Genomic DNA, 17620 nt, shown 5'->3' on the forward strand with positions numbered 1-17620 from the left:
GAGCAGGTCCATTCCCAAGTAACTATAAGCTTTACCTGGACCAAACTTGCATGGATGATGCATCTAGGAATGGACACTACCACACATGCTTTGGATGCTGGATCTGACCTACATTTTCCAGATGAGTGACCAGGTTAAGCTTTTGGAGCAGATCCATTCCCAAGTAGCTATAAGTCCTACCTTTACCAAACTTGCATGGATGATGCATCTAGGAATGGACACTACCACACTTGCTTTGAATGCTGGATCTGACCTACATTTTCCAGATGAGTGACCAGGTTAAAGTTTTTGGAGCAGGTCCATTCCCAAGTAACTATAAGCCTTACCTGGACCAAACTTCCATGGATTATGCTTCTAGGGATGGACACTACCACACTTGCTTCGGATGCTAGATCTACATTTTCCAGATGAGTGAGCAGGTTAATGTTTTTTGAGCAGGTCCATTCCCAAGTAACTATAAGCCCTACCTGTACCAAACTTGCATGGGTGATGTATCTAAGGATGGACACTACCACACTTGCTTCGGATGCTGGATCTGAGCTAGATTTTCCACATGAGTGACCAGCTTAAGATTTTGAAGCAGGTCAATTCCCAAGTAACTATAAGCCATACCTTGACTAAACTTGCATGGATGATGCATCAAGGGATGGACACTAACCAACCTGCTTTTGATGCTGAATCCGACGTAGATTTTCCATCTGAGTGAATTTTAGCCATACTTTAATCAAATTAGCAAGGATGGTGTATCTAGGGATGGACACTTCCAGACTTGCTTTGGATTCCGAATCTGACCTTAATTTTCCAGATGAATGTCCAGGGTAATTTTTTTTTTTGAAATAGCTACATGTATATAATATTATGGTCAGTTATAATTAAACTTGCATTGATGGTGCTTCAAAGGAGGAAAACTTCCAGATTTGCTTTGGTGTTGGAACTGACCAACATTTTCTTGATTAGTAAACAGGATAAAAGTTTTTTAAGCAGGTCTATTTCCAAGTAACTATAAGTCGTACTTAAACTAAACTTGCATTGATATTGATCTTGGGATGTACACTAACTAGAAAAAAAAATATGATGTGAAATTTGCCTTACTTATAAATAACATTCGTTTGATTACCTATGTTTTATGAAATAGTTTGAATTATTTATTCAATATTGACACTTATTCAGATCTAGAGTTATTTCACACTGAAAACTGGTTTTCACTAAATTTCTCCCTAGACAGATTTCAATAAGAATTTTATGAATTTTTATTAATTTTATAATCTCAGAAAGGATTTAAAAGTACAATATAGGTAAAATGAAAGGGGGGTTAAGTCATAAACTCTGGTAGTTAGTATCAAGACCTATTTTCAAAACTTCTTCCTAATATACTTATATGCACTTGATATATATGTTCTACCATTTGCTGACTGCTAAGCCGAATTGATTGTCCTGCATAGGGGTAAATTTTGGTTCTCTCAGAATAAATACATGAACTAGCTGGCACATGTAAGTACATTGTATTTTGTTTTCAATTTTTTTTAGATTGAAGTAACCTTTGATGGGGGCTTGTAGAGACAGCTGGTGCAGGTTGGAATTATGACAGTAATATAGGTGAGCTTTTCTTAACTACAGATTGTATTAATTTTTTTTTTCCAACTAAGTGATGATGTAAAATTTAATATTTGGTTAATTTGGATAGATTTTCGATTGAATGGTTTTAATGAGGACCTGTGTATATGTGCTCTCAACTATTCAAGTTACCTTCAGTGAATGAAGTTCTATTTTTATAAGTATCTCATTTTAAAAGAGAGAGAGAGAGATCTGGATTATGCATGAACACTTCTGAATAATGTTAGAGTGTGTTTTAGAACATTCACTTGTCAAGCTTATGCATTCATCTAATTATATTCAATCTGTAGATTTTATAATAGTGCCATATTAGCTATTCATTGATTATGTTGGAAATTCGCTCATTTCGTAAAATGAACACACGCTCTCAGATTATGGTACAATAACTGGAAAAGATTCAGGAAAAAGTACTTCAATTCTTGTTTAGAAAATCTGTGCCATCCATCATAGTAAAGATCATCCTATACCAGCTCATGAATGTTAAGAAAATTGATGGATCAAGCAAAGATGTGGAACCTGATATGCAGATACCAATGGCCCAGGATTTGGAGGAGACTGATTACAAAATAAATGTTATCCATGGAAACAGTGATTCCACAGCAGCATCCTATCTACAGGCTGTTTTTCCTTATATTTAGGAAAAAATAAGAGTCTGGGTACTTTGCTTCTCCATATTTGAACTTGTATTTAGTAAAATAAATGTATGCATCAGAGGTATGAATTGAAGGTGGCGTTTGTCTACTTAACAAGTTTCCATGTAGTATTCAAAAAAGGATAAAAGTAATATTTCAAGGAAAGTACTATTAAGAATAACTATGCAATATTTTTTTATTCATTTATGCTAACTTGGACCCAAACAAGTATAAGTGAGGTCAAATAAGTATTTCCTGAAGACTGTTGAAAGTGTTCTACATAAAGTTATATATCTACAGGTAAAACATATGGGGTATTCAAAGTGGTTGTTCACTTAGTAGGAATGATAAGACCATTTTAAACCAAAAGCACCTCAAATGATTTTGAAAAAATCCAATTACAGTAAAACATACTTATATCGAACACGCTTATAATGAATTGATGCTTACAGCGAAGTGGTTTTCATTCCCCATGGCTTGATTTAAAACATATTGTGAAATGAAAGATAGAAGGAATTATATGTTTATAAGCAAAATCGTCCATCCCTGGTACTTCATTATAAGCCTGTTTTACTGTAGATAAATATTGTATCTTTTTTTTCTTTTTTTTTTTGTAAGTACATTTTGCTTACAGCATACGTTTGCAAGTATGTGTGAATTCAACTGTACTCAAATTCAAATCTTTCATTATTTTCACTTTTTTGATTTGATAAAGAAGAAAATTTATGAGATTACATGGATATATCATAATTGTTGTAGCAAGATATCCATAGATAATGAACAATAAATATATTTTTTGTCATTTTAGCATTATTTTTTCCTGTTCTTGTCAAATGTTCAAATGCAGAATTTTACAATTTCTCTGAAATCAGAAGTGCTTGCACTGTGAACTCATAAAGTATGAATTCATGTCACTTAGAATCCATTGTTATTTTTTTCTTCCATACATTACATTTTGATCAATATTCTCAGATTGATCAAATGATTGATATGTAAAAGTAGGTTACTGCAGTTTAGAGTAACGAAAATCTGATGATTGTAAAAATAGCAGCAAAATTTAAAAATTTTGTTTTTTACCCAAATTTCCAAATTTTGAATAACAGAAATAAAAGGTTAAAAACCCAATTTAAAGTTAACCCCCTCAAAATCTACGTGATTCAAGATCAATAATATACCTCCTGCCAATCATTAAAAAAAACAATAGCTTCTGATTTGATTGACAGACCAGCTACCTGTGCCACCTGATAATCTGAATTTTCATGTCTTGAAAACAATTACCTGATCACGCTTCAAATGCTTTCATGTACTGCGTGAATAGTCGCTTCGTATACACTCTTGGTAAAAAAAAATCAAGTGGCTGTTATATCGGTGGGTAATTTTATTTCAAGGAAATAATGGAGAGTAGATAATTAAACCTTGACTTCATGAATTCTCTACTGCTGTTTTGTACTTGAAACCGATATGACGCCCAAAAATATTAAACTGTAGAACTTTTCGAAGAAAAACTAGCGGTTCTTCGGGTCCTTTCTTTCTTCAGTGACTGGGACTGGGATCTCGAGGGAAGAAGTTTCTGTAGCAGCTCAGACCAATAATTTTCCGAGCCCCCTTATTTAACCTGAGTCTGGATTTTAAGAATATCCATAATGCCCTATGTGGACCTTGTACTTGGGTAAACAGAAACTCAATTCGCCGTAATATTGGAAGACCCCCTCCCCACCAATCAAAATTATAACAAAATGGAATAGAATAAATAAAAAATATTTAGCGCTAGCGGTATTAAATACGAAAGATTCCTTTATTACATGTTTTATACGCTAACGTCTATATTCTTAATATAAAAGAGTGAAGACAACGAACAAAAAACCATACAAATCTGTGCACGGGGTATAACAACACGGACCCTCGAAAATGGTGAATATTTTGGACATCATTTTTGGCCAAAAAAATTAAATAATATTCCGATTGTCGTAAATGTCCACACGATAATTGGAATCTTTTTTATTTCAAAATTCACACTTAATAATGATTTTCTTTTACTGAGGATTAAAAACTATTGATATGATTGCTTTGTAGTTTTCACTCGGTTTTATATATATATATATATATATATATATATATATATATATATATATATATATATATATATATATATATATATATATATATATATATATAATCTGAAATTTTTTTTAAGAATGATATTTATAATATTTTCTTCAAAAGAAATCGATGAAATTGTCTAGTTTACAGTTTTTTTTAATATTTAAATTTATGAATTATTTTAAGTAGTTTCAGTCAAAATTAGGCACCAATCACCTTATGTTGACCCAGATTACCAAAGATAGACTTCCTGTGTAATGCAACGTGTTTATGGATGTTTGACATCTTTCGTATTAGGGGTCTCCAGGTAAATAACACCAGTACAACTAAGACCACTCCCCCTTCTCAGGTAACCGTACGGTAAAAAAAATTGGGTCTTTAAGATAAATTTAGCATAAAATGTAATAATTCATGCCATTTTAATTATTTTAATATGGTAATTTATCAAATAAATCGATTTTTGTCATTGAAAATAATTAAATGGGATAAAACATGAGATACCTTAAATTTGGCGTATTTTGATTAAAAAACGGGACGGTGGCAATGTGTTTTTAAAGCATATTAAATGATGAAGCTATTCTTCCCGAATAAATTGATGTATGACATTTGTACAACATTTAAAATTAAAATAAAATTTGGAGGTGGTCGCAAACCTTACCTTAAAACAGTAAATATTAGGGATGTCAATGAGTACCCGGTTAACCGGGTACTCGATCGAACGTCCGAATATCGAATACTAAAAATGGTACTCGGTTACTCGGATGTGTATTTTTTCTTATTTCAAAGTGAATATTTTTATCAAAAACTAACTTGATATTAGCGTGTCGTCTAAAACACCCGTTATCGCCTGTGGTTGTGTATTTACAGTAATTAGTGACCAATCCCCCAGCTGTTCTCACCTATTGTGGTCCTTAATTTTTAGATGGCTTCAATGATTGTTTTCAGGGAACATCGATGGTCTATTATCTTCAAATCATTTTAAAATTACTAGTATTTAGTTAATACACAGAAACGAAATCGAACATGCATAGAAATGCCACTACCCACTTCAAAAGTGAAGAAATATTTAGAAATAACTAAAGATTTTAAAAAATGTTGAAAGTCAGTTTGCGCAGTAAGTTTAGTGTATACGGAGGAAACAATCAACATATGAATAATATTATGACTAGCGATCCTAACAACGTCCGTTCCTTCTCTTTCGCTAGTCTAATCATCACAAACATGCGTAACAAATTGTCCGCCTTTTGATGAAAAAGATCCTTAACAAGAACTCTAAACCATTTGTAATTTTTGATGTAATAATTATTATGTCTTTTGTGTTTATTTGATAAATAAATTTAGTACCAAAAATCATTTACGTTGGAATCGATGTTTATATACATTTATAAACGTGATAAAAACAGCTTTGGGGTTTAACGGGGCTCAAGAAAATTAACACACTTGTATTTACATTTTTACTGAGTACCCGGGAATTGATCGGAAAAGCGTCCGATTAACCGATTTGACATCCGTAGTAAATATAGAAGCATGGCACATAAGTGCTAATTTATAATTACGCTAATCAGCTAGAGAGGAAGAATGTGCTAAATTTTTATTGATTGATTGAGCGTATGTTGTTAAATTTTCAGTTGTTCGAGAATGTTCACTTCCATAGAGCGGTGAAGGGATTCGAATTTATACCTAATATCGGCACTCGGGGCCATGAGCAGTAAGGGTTCTTTATCGTGATAACGCCTACCGTGACACAGATCCTCGGATTTTAAGGTCTCTAAAGAAAGACAGGTGACTTTCACATCTAATGCAGGCCCGTAGGAAGCAATTGTTTTGGGAATTAGGCTGGAAAAGTAAGAAAAAAGAAATGACCCTCGAATAATTTTAGTGGATTTGCTGACAATGGGCCCCTAAAATAATATTCGGCAACAGGAAGTGATGTGGTTTAAGGTTCAAGGTGAAAATGTATAAATTATCTAAACGTTTCAAAAAATGATGTGTGTGATTCGAAATCAACCGGATATATTTCTGTTAAAATACCATCGGATACGTATTGGATACTTTATTGACGGCAAGATTGTAACAGTGTGCAAAATTCGGAGGAATTTTTTTATTTTTTCGTGTTTATTGGAAGTGCATTTTTATCAAGATTCTAATGGTGTGAAAAATTGTAAAGTAATTTCATGTATTTCCGTGTGCATTTGAAATACATTTTTAACGAAATAAATTCTAATAGTGAGACAAATTCGGAGGAATTATTATTTTCATGTGTATTGAAAATACCTTTTTAAACTCTTTTATCTCTTTTGTTCATTGCTTAAGGACAGGTGATACAAACAAACTTTAATTAAAAATCTTGAAAATATATAAGAAAATAACAACTTAAGTCATGTTTATGTAAGTAAAATGCCTGTTTAACAGCAAAGATTTTAATTTTTCATCCAAGGTTTCACAAAAATGGGGTTTAAATTGACAAAATATTTATAGATTAATAAGGATGGTTGCAGAAAGGTAGAATTTTAACATGTTAGAAAGTTTACAATTTCTTAATATTTCAGAAATATATTATTCCCATCATTTACAAGCAAAATAGGTCCAAAAATATATAACTGATCCAGGCATCCATTTTTTCCTTTGGTTTGTACCATCTATTCATAATTATTTTTTTTATGCACAGTTGGATATTTGAATAATAAATCGATGGGCAATTGGATATTCGAATATCCAACTGATAGACAGTTGGATATTTAAATATCAAAGTTTTGGTGATTGAATAGGTAAAATAGACTAATAACAATGGATGACGTCATTGAAGTTTTTTAAGTACTAGTACAGTATATTTGATGAGTAAACTATATATGTCTAATGACGGCTTCCGGTACACCTTCACTAACCCAACGTTGAGCACACACTGAAAAACATTAACAATTCTTTGCGAAAGGAGAGAAGGTTGTATGAACAACGAATGGAAAGCGAACACGCTGTAATGTATAAGCGGAGCGCCTGCAGAAAGTGAATGCTGAGCGATCAATCTCACAAACGGTGAAAGAGCTGCAGAAATATTATTTCTAACATTGATTCAATTTATTTAACGATTTTATTAATGTCATATGTCATTTCTGAAAACACAAATGCTTCTTAGCTTCGTCTTACCAGAGCAATAGATAGATTGAACGGAGGGCGAATGTACTATAAGCAAAATGTGAACGAACTAAGAGCAAAAGGTACACATACACAGAAAATGAATAGTATAACGTGTAGGAAGATATTTGTTCATGAAAATCATTAGCATTTCAACAAGCAACTAAAGCATGTTCAGACTCATCAGAGCTTTCGTTTATAAAGATGCAGTAATTGATGGTGGTTGGAGTTCCTGGGGACCATGGTCTGCCTGTAGCGCCTCATGTGGTGATATAAGTGTTAGGAACCGGAAACGTCAGTGTAGTAACCCCGTCCCAAGAAATGGAGGGAAGGACTGTGAGGGGACGCTGTTTGCGTTTGAGTTGTGTAACGTCACGGCGTGTTCTACAGGTGCGTCCTCTTGTGTGTTCAATGTCCGTGTCTTTAATTTCCTTTCTTTAGTTTCTTGAGTCCTTTAGAGGCCAGATTAGCGAATTTCTCGTTTTATAAACACATTATATTATGAAATCATTTGTCTGATCAAATTTCTAAAGGTAAAATTTACAATTGGTCACCTTCTTTAAGTGATAATCAAGTTAAATTATTATCAGCTTTATCAAAATAAGCAAATTACAAGAAGTATAAATGTTAGATTGCACTTCATGAATATCGTTTTGCCACTAACGTGACTAAATAGTCATTGATTAAAAGGCTAGATTTTTTTGAAAAACTTTATTGCAAAGAGTATATGAATTAGTTAATTTGTATATATAGAAGAAACTGTTAAGAGAAAATTTTTTTGTCAACTTCATAAGTATGGTTTTCAGGGATGCAGCTATCAGGCCACAACAATTAGGGAAATTAACAAAATTTAGCCATTTGGGTTTTTTTATATTTATATTGTCCCATCAATTTAGTTTTTGTTAGAACTGTTTCTATAAACAAATAATTTGCCCTTAGTGGAACCTTAACGATAATTTCTTTAGTACATGTACAATTCAATGGAATCATAAGGCTCGCTTCTTTTGACGAATATTGATTTCAGATTGCTCAAACAATAGGCAAATATATCTTGTGGGAAAACAATGTTGTCCTAGAGTCATTGGAAGCACAAACAAATCATGAAAATCGCAAGCTGTAATGAATATATGATTACATATTATGAACTAGCTTCAATTTTTAAAATAAAATGATAGTGGGTTCTGCTTTTATGAGCATCCATCTCTGTTTCCTTTTAACAAGAGGCCCATGGGCCACATCGCTCACCTGAGTAACTTTGGCCATGCTGTTCATTACCAGACTTCCCCCTTGTAATACCTATTGTGTCCCGCCCTACCCCCGGGGGCCATGATTTGAGCAATTTAGAATCTACACTACCCCAGGATGCCTCCACATAAGTTTCAGTTTTTCTGGTCCAGTGGTTCTTGAGAAGAAGATTTTTAAAGATTTTTCCTATATATTTCAGTGTAAAACTTGGGATTCCCTATTGTGTCCCCGCCCTACCCCCGGGGTCATGATTTGAACAATTTAGAGTGTACACTACTTGAGGATGCTTCCACATAAGTTTCAGATTTTCTGGCAGAGTGGTTCGTGAGAAGAAGATTTTTAAAGATTTTTCCTATATATTTCAATGTAAAACTTGTATTCCCTATTGTGGCCCCGGCCAACCCCTGAGGGTCATGATTTGAACAATTTAGAATCTCCACTACCCCCAGGATGCTTCCACGTAAGTTTCTGCTTTTCTGGCCCAGTGGCTCTTGAGAAGAAGATTTTTAAAGATTTTTCCTATATATTTCAATGTAAAACTTGGATTCCCTATTGAGGCCCCGCCCTACCCCCGGGGGTCATGATTTGAACAACTTAAAATCTACACTATCCCAGGATGCTTCCACGTAAGTTTCAGTTTTTCTGGCCCAGTGGTTCTTGAGAAGAAGATTTTTTAATGACCCCACCCTATTTTTGTCTTTTCTTGATTATCTCCCCTTGTAAAGGGACTTGGCCCTTTATTTTAACAACTTAAACTCCCCTTTACCCAAGGATACTTTGTACCAAGTTTGGTTAAAATTGGCCCAGTAGTTCTTAAGAAGAAGTTGAAAATGTGAAAAGTTTACAGACGGACGGACGGACGGACGACGGACAACGGGTGATCAGAAAAGCTCACTTGAGCTTTCAGCTCAGGTGAGCTAAAAATCATAACGAGGAAAAATCGTTTGGAGTATTAAATACAAGGCGATCTCTCTCTCTCTCTCTCTCTCTCTCTCTCTCTCTCTCTCTCTCTCTCATGGATTTCAATACAGACTAGATGTTAGGAACTTTTAGGTTTTTGGTAATATTGTTTTGGTAGAATATGAAATTTTCATGATGTTTAAAAAGTTCGTATAATTATTTTCCATAGACATCCTTTCTGCCACATTCAGATGTCAATCCAGATGTCTAAAGAGGTGGATTCAATATTCAGAAATTACTGCTGGTAGTCTATGTCGCATGTTCCTGGAAATGTTTAAACATGTTAAAGTCTTTAAAAAATACCATGTATATTTTTATTCCAAGTTATTTTATGCATCAGTACTTAAATGAATGATTAATTGTCTAAGAATTTAATTACCCCTTATTTTAGAGGTAATAATATTTTAGAGTCTTTCGTCCTGCATCTTGTCCGCTAATTTAAGTATACATTAAAACAATAAATAAAGAAGCATGGCACAAAAAGTACTATAATAATTACCCTAATCAGCTAGAGAGAAAGAATAATTTAAATTTTTATTAATTGATTGTATGTTGTTAAACGTCCAATTCGAGAATTTTTCACTCATATAGATACATCACCGGATGTCGATGAAGGGCTTCAAATTTAGACCTATACTCGGCACTCGGGACCATTGAGCAGTAAGGGTTCTTTATCGTGCCAACGTCAACGTGACACGTGACTTCAGTTTTCAAAGTCTCATCCGACAGGTAACTTTAACTTCTAATGTCAGGCGAAGGAACAGTCACTACCCATGTTTATATCTTAGGTTTGACGCAGCGCGGCGAAAGAGAATCTAATCCGGGCCTATAAATAACGAAGCAAACGCCCTACCACTAGACTACCGTGACCGCTGCTAAATTTTATTTTGTGCGTTTACAGTATGTTTGATAGTAAACTATAATATATGTCTAATGACGGCCTCCGCTGCACCTTCTCTCACCTAGCTTTTACTAGCCCAACGTTGAGCACACACTGAAAAACGTTGAGCACATACAGAAAAACAGTACATAAACGTTGAACAATTCTTCGCGAAAGGAGAGAACGTTGTATAAACAACGAATGGAGAGCGGGCAGCCTGTAAAGTAAGCAGAGCGCCTACAGAAAGTGAATGCTGAGCAATCAATCTCACAAATGGCGAAAGAGTTGCAGAATTATTATTTCTAATATTGATTCAATCTATTTAACGATTTTATTAATATGCCATTTCTGAAAACACGTGCTTCTTAGCTTTCCCTTACCAGAGTAATAGAGGGAGTGAACAGAGAGCGAATGTACTATAAGCAAAATGTGAACGAACTAAGAGCGAAAGATACACATAAACAGAAAATGAATATTATAACATGTAGGGAGATATTTGTTCATGAAAATCATTAGCATTTCAACAAGCAACTAAAGCATGTTCAGACTCATCAGAGCTTTCGTTTATAAAGATGCAGTAATTGATGGTGGTTGGAGTTCCTGGGGACCATGGTCTGCCTGTAGCGCCTCATGCGGTGATATAAGTGTTAGGAACCGGAAACGTCAGTGTAGTAACCCCGTCCCAAGAAGTGGAGGGAAAGACTGTGAGGGGAGGTCGTTTGAGTTTGAGTTGTGTAACGTCACGGCGTGTTCTACAGGTGCGTTCTCTTGTATGTTCAATGTCCGTGTCTTTAATTTCCTTCCTTTTGTTGTTTGAGTCTTTAAGGGGCCAGATTATAGATTTACTTGTTTTATAAGCACAAATTTAATCAATCTTTATCCAAACAGGTAAACTGAAAAAATTCGAAGCAAAATAATATTAAGTTTATTATGAAAACACTTGTCTGTTCAAATTTCTAAAGAGTAAAACTAACAAAAGGTCACTTCCTTTCAAGTTAGATTATCGACTCAGATTATTGTCTGCTTTATCAAAATAAGAAAATTACAAGAAGTATTAATGGTAAATTGCACTTCGTGAACATCGTTTTGCCCCTAAATAATCATGGATTGAAAAGCTAGATTTTTTGAAAATTCATTCTTTTTAAAGTGCATTGTAAGAAGTTAATTTGTAGAATAAACTGTTAAATGAAATATTTTTGTTAACTTAATAACTAATGTTTTCAGGTTGGTAACCATCAGGCCATAACAATAACATAAACAAAAGCCATTTGTTTTTTTTCCATATTTTTATTGTATTATCAATTAAGTATTGTTAGAACTGTTTGTATAAACAAATAATTTGCCTTCAGTGAAACTTAACAGATAATCTATTCAGTACAATAGAACCATTGGGATTGTTTCTTTTGACGGATATGGATACCGGTCCATAGTGCACAAATAATAGTCGAACAGTAGGCATATCTTTTGGAAAACAGTGTTGTCGAACACAGTCATTGGAAGTACAAAAAAATCATGAGATTTGCAAGCGGTAATGATATATATAATTAAATATTGATTGATTGTATGTTGTTTAACGTCCGATTCGAGAATTTTCACTCATATAGATATGTCATATAATTAAATATTATGAACTAGCTTGAATAAAAAATAGGAAAACGATCGTGTTTTCAGGTTTTATGAGCATCATTCTGGTTTCAAAAATCATAAATCGAGAAAAAATCGTTAAGGATTTTAGGGATCAACCTTAGGCATGGCATCTTGTTGAGGTCCTCCTGGGATCAGCCCGGGGGTTTGTTTTGTTTTGTCGCCTTCTGGGATCAGCCGCAGGCATTATGCATCCCTGGGATCAGCGGGGGAGTGTTGGTGTTTTCAGGCCGAGGAGTGTTTAATACCGTACCATGTATATTTTTATTCTCTTTAGCACTAGTATTTATATGAATGATTAATTTTCAAAGACGTACTTATTTGTAGAAAGATAAAATCAATTTCAATCTTATATCTGTTTATCGGTATTCATCTTTCAGGTAGATTTTTATAAAACATATTACCTTATATTCTATATCCATATAGATTGTTTTTGACATTTGTTCGTCACTTTACTTACATTGTAGTATCTCTTACATGTTATCAGTTCATACTTTTTATCGATCACTGGCTAAACATATCCCTCATGTGTTACCTGAAGCCTTATAATTTTCTTCCCTGTAAAGCAAAATCTACCCAATACCCATGAACCCATAAAAGCAAAATCTTTCAGTTGCAAAATATTTTTTTAAGAAATATCTTGGAAGGAATATAATGTATACGATAGCCCGCATCACTATGTACCCAGAAAAGAGAATTTCAATTTTCGAACATATGGTCTTGTAATAAATTGTAATGTTCCTTCTATAAGTCTGGGTTGCATTATTTCAAAAGAACGTACGATTAAGACCAAAAATTTAGCTGATTATAAGATCTTGCAAAATTGGTTTTACATATCTTGTTGAAAATTGCTTGACAAAAAATAACTTTCAAAATTCTTTTCTTTTTTTTTAAATTAATTCCATTTTAGAATAAATGTACAAAAAGGTTATCACAAAATTTCATTTTTTTTAGAATTGACACCTGGATTCCTATCTAATATATAACACGTAACATTTCTTATATTCACGAGAAATTTCCTTTCGTCAAGGATACATTGTCATGTTAATTAAAAAAGGAATTATATCGATTTAAAGAGATTATGACTTAAGAGGGCTGGGTGGTTGTGGCCATTTTCAGACTATATTTATCTCCTTTAGAAGAAGAGCTCCATATAAAGATATACAAAAATGATCAAATTTTAAAACTAAAATGAATGAAATTTTTCTTTGCCATATGATAGTTGACAGATTAAGATATCATATCTAAAAAAATAATTTATATCTGCTGGTTAATTTGTTGACCCCTCAGCCTCCTTAAACACAAATATAAATACATTGTACTTCATTTGTAAAGAAGATATCTCAGTAACAAAGATAAAACATCTTATACAAGTACAGTGCTCCCCCTTTTTTACCGCCGACATTTGCACCTCGGCAAACGTGTTCTTCACAATATGTACTTACTTGATTACTGCAGACTTAATTTGGATTATAAGCAGGGTTGCAGAGTCGGATCAATAAATATGACTTGAAAGATGTGATGATCAGTATTATCTAAAGATTAATTTAAATGAGTTTTAAACATATTGAATGATTTTAAGAGGAATATAAATATGTATTCTTATCTGAATATTTGTCAATAAATTTTCTTCTAAATACCGATCCAATTTTTGATAAAAAAAAAAAAAAAGAATTCTTATTGGCGGTAATTATCAGGGGTGATAATAACGGTAATTGACAGATTTGAAGTCAAAATGTGTTGGCAGCTGATGGCGATAGGCGGGAAAATGGCGTTAAAACGAAGTTTTATATAGCAAGGAAATCGGGACTGTAGTTTTTGTTTTGTTTTTGTTGTTTTTTTTTTCTGTAAGCCGGGGTGGCATTACAAAAGGGGCATTATAACGAGGGAGCATTGTATATCTCTATATTTGAGGGATACTCTGCTTGATTTGTGAATATTTAGTAAATATATGCCATAATTTAACATTGTAGCAAAGTAATGCCTATTGTAGGAATACAGTGTCCTGTCTGTGATGAAAATCTATCATGTAGCTGGAACACTACCTGTGATGTCACAGAGACGTGTATGATTAGGTCCTATTCTGGGAATTTTACCGTACACTGTTCTAAGGTGAGAGTCGTGTATAAAGAAAATGATAATTGTGATTAAACACTGTAAATGGCATGTAGTATCATAAAATCCGCAGGGAAATTGCTTGGGGTGAACTGGGTAAACTGGAATCACTTAGCCCGTCTGTTTGTCCGTAGATGCAAGATAAAGCTCAGTGCTTTCAATTTCTGGCTTATCTCAAGAGATATTAATACCGGACTTGCTGATGTGGTGGATCTGTGGATAAAAAAATTAGATTTATGACTTACCTTTGCCAGCTGAGGCTGGACATATCAGCCCTGTAAAGACAACAATAGTTTGGTTCTATAGCAAAAGGAGTGAAAAACGAGACAAGGTCCTAAAGTGAAATGATTCTTTTATTATTTATTTAAGTTTATTGGTTAAAGACACGTTTGGTTTTGTCTTCAATGGTTACTGTATGAATAAGTAAGATGTAAATTTTCTTTGATAGAAGACGAGATTGATAAGGTCTGCAGTGGTTACTGTATGATTAAGTTATATATGTGATACAAAGTACAGTAAGATAAGAGGTTTATATGAAGTTTCTTTGGTTTAAGATGAGTTTGATTAGGTCTATATACAGAGATTATTGGGAAATGTGAAGATTACAAACAGTATTCTTGCTCAAAAGTCCAATTAAACAACACAAACTGAGAGCAGAGCAAGTACAGACCCCTGAAAACATCGGAGGTGTGATCAGGTGCCGTGGAGGAGTAACCATCCATTGTCGACCGGTTACATCCGCCGTTTGTCTTTGTCATGATCGGATAAAGGGAGAAAAAATTGTGAGGAAAATGTCAGTCAACATTCGACCTTTCGTCATACGGTATTTGCATACAAAGTCAAGGTATATTGTAGAATCTGCGGAATGTTGACTTTAAACGAGATTGTTGATACCTTGTATGTTTGGTAATAGAATTCTGGTACAAAGCCTCGGCTGTTGCTCTTGCTGTCTGGTTTTTGGATGGTATTGCCTGTGCAACCCTGTAAAGTGGTCCATAAAAAAGGATGTGATAATAACCTCCCTTGGATGGCTCTAGTGTTAGAAAGTCTGTACGTATACCAACTCCAGCTGATATGATGTTCTGTTGGGGATGAGAGGTGCTCGCTGGTTAGTAGGTAACCATCGTCTCAAACATCAATTTATCCACAAGTCGATATCCTGATTCTGCCCATTCCAGTGGAACCGTTCTTTGATAAGGGAGTGAGTCTATTTCGACCAGGATGACAAAAGTCAGTCATTATTTAGACTCTTAAAGATTACTGGAATTAAATCTGCAAGTACTACTAACTCTTTCTTGTTGTTCCATCTATTTCAGCGTTCCTCTTTAGCACTCCTACTTCTAGTATGAAAGAGTTGAAGTCCCTGATTAATTCTAAAGAATGTTGACTAGGCGCTTATTCGTGATCCATCCATGACTTCCTTTCTGACCTTACATGGTGTAACAAATTCCTCAGTACAGGATCTTTGTGCTGAGATGTTTCCAAGTTGATTGTTTGAAACTGAAAATAACCTGAAGAAGGATTAATATTATTTGCAATACCTAATTCTAATCAAAAGTTCTCTACTTATGGAACTTGAGCCTATATGGAATGATATAAAGCTTTGAAAGAATCTGTGAATATAGGAGAATTTTGAATGTTAGAATCAGTAAGTGGAGAAGTCTATCTGCATTTGAGTTGTTTCTGTCTGGTCTATACTGGATTTCCAGATCAAAGTTTGCTAAGGAGGAATCTAATTTAACAGTAGTTAGTACATACGCAAGAGGATTATTTTCAGTTAGAACTTTGGTCTTACTACATGTACCTAACAAGTAGTCCTTAAACTTGCACAGATTGCCCATTTCAAGGCTAAAAATTTCAGCTTGTGTGCTGGGTAATTTTTCTCTGCTTTACTGAGACCTCTGCTGACGTAGCTAATCACCTTCGTCTTTCCTTCCTGCTCCTGGTATAGTATAGCACCTACAGCATGATAACTCCCATCCGTGTGCAATTCAAAAGTACATAATATAGGTGGTGTTACAAGAGCCTCTTAAGTTGGTCGAACAATTTTTGCTATTCTGCATCCATTTTCAATAATTTAGGTATTTTCTTTTGCAGCTCTTTTGCTATCTGTAAGTGTAGGTATTAACTTTGAAAGCAGTCTTGCAATCTTTCTGAAATCTCCAATGAACTTCCTATAATACCCTACAATTCCTAAGAATTTACTTACCTTCTCAGATGTTGTTGATGTTGGCCAGGTTAATACTTTTCTAGTCTTGTCTGGATCTGTTTCCATGCCCTCACTCGACACGATGTGCCTAACATACTTCACTCTTTTCTGGAAAAATGTACATTTCTTTGGTGAAAGTTTTAGACCTGCTGTTCGTAGTATGTCAAAAACCTGTTTTAGTCTCCGTGATAATGTTTAGGATATTTGTCCTTAAGAGAACTGGAACGTTCCTATGGTAATTGGTATCATCTACGAGGAGAAAGCATCCAGAAAGTACTCTATTATTTTCAAATCTTGGTGATGATATTTGTAAATTTTATAACTCCTTTGCGGTAAATGACTTTCGTCTGCACACTGAAGTTGAAATGTTTCTTGGAATGCTACATTTTAAAAAACAGGGGTGTTTAGGTTTATAACAAACACTGAACAAAGAAAACACAAGTGTTAGTACAGCATTGCACAGGGCTATATGATTGAGTGAATATCTGAATGAATAATGAATAAAATAATGAATGAGGATATACTTTGATAAAATTATATAAATTTAACTAAAATAAATATCCTAAAAATAAAAAGTACAAGGGATATGCATGATTTTTTTGGTCAACAGACGTGTTTGATTTGCAATCTTCAGTGGTTACTGTATGACTTTGTAATTAGAGGTGATACAAAGTACAGAGAGCATAGCTCATAAGGTGAAAAGTTTGTGTCATCAACCAGGTCGTACATATTCGGTTGAGACGTTTGATGTTTTGTAGCAAAATGACTTTAGTCTGAAGATGTATATGATGGACGATAGAAAGCGCTTTATGTCAAAAAGGTATGGTTAGCCTTTATGATGAACATGATATGGATAAATAGGAATATGAATAGCATGAAGTGTTGTTTCAATCTGCTGTTTTAAACTCTCGTATTAGTAAAAAGAAAAAGCTGAGCGAATTTTTGTTTAAATATCTTTTTATTTAGTGAGTATATGTATCAGCAATGGAAACATTCCTAAATTACTTTCAAAGGTTACCAAAGAGTATTATGTTTTATCATTTCTAAGTTGTCGATATCATAATTAAACTGTGAATATTCTGTGTTTAG

At 33.9% G+C, this 17620-nt stretch overlaps 1 protein-coding gene across 1 annotated transcript in view; it reads left to right on the plus strand.

The window, feature by feature from the left end:
- The window catches only part of LOC133201638 (A disintegrin and metalloproteinase with thrombospondin motifs adt-1-like), a 93249-nt gene that overhangs the window by 75335 nt on the left and 294 nt on the right, over positions 1-17620 (plus strand). The window contains exons 20-22 of the mRNA XM_061337427.1: positions 7683-7868; positions 11136-11321; positions 14201-14319. Coding sequence (XP_061193411.1) covers positions 7683-7868; positions 11136-11321; positions 14201-14319 — 491 coding nt within the window. The remainder of the gene's footprint in view (positions 1-7682; positions 7869-11135; positions 11322-14200; positions 14320-17620) is intronic.

The sequence above is a fragment of the Saccostrea echinata genome, unplaced genomic scaffold (genome assembly GCF_033153115.1).
Source record: "Saccostrea echinata isolate AGI-Se365-2 ecotype Australia unplaced genomic scaffold, CSIRO_AGI_Sech_v1 ptg000045l, whole genome shotgun sequence".
Lineage (NCBI taxonomy): Eukaryota > Metazoa > Mollusca > Bivalvia > Ostreida > Ostreidae > Saccostrea > Saccostrea echinata.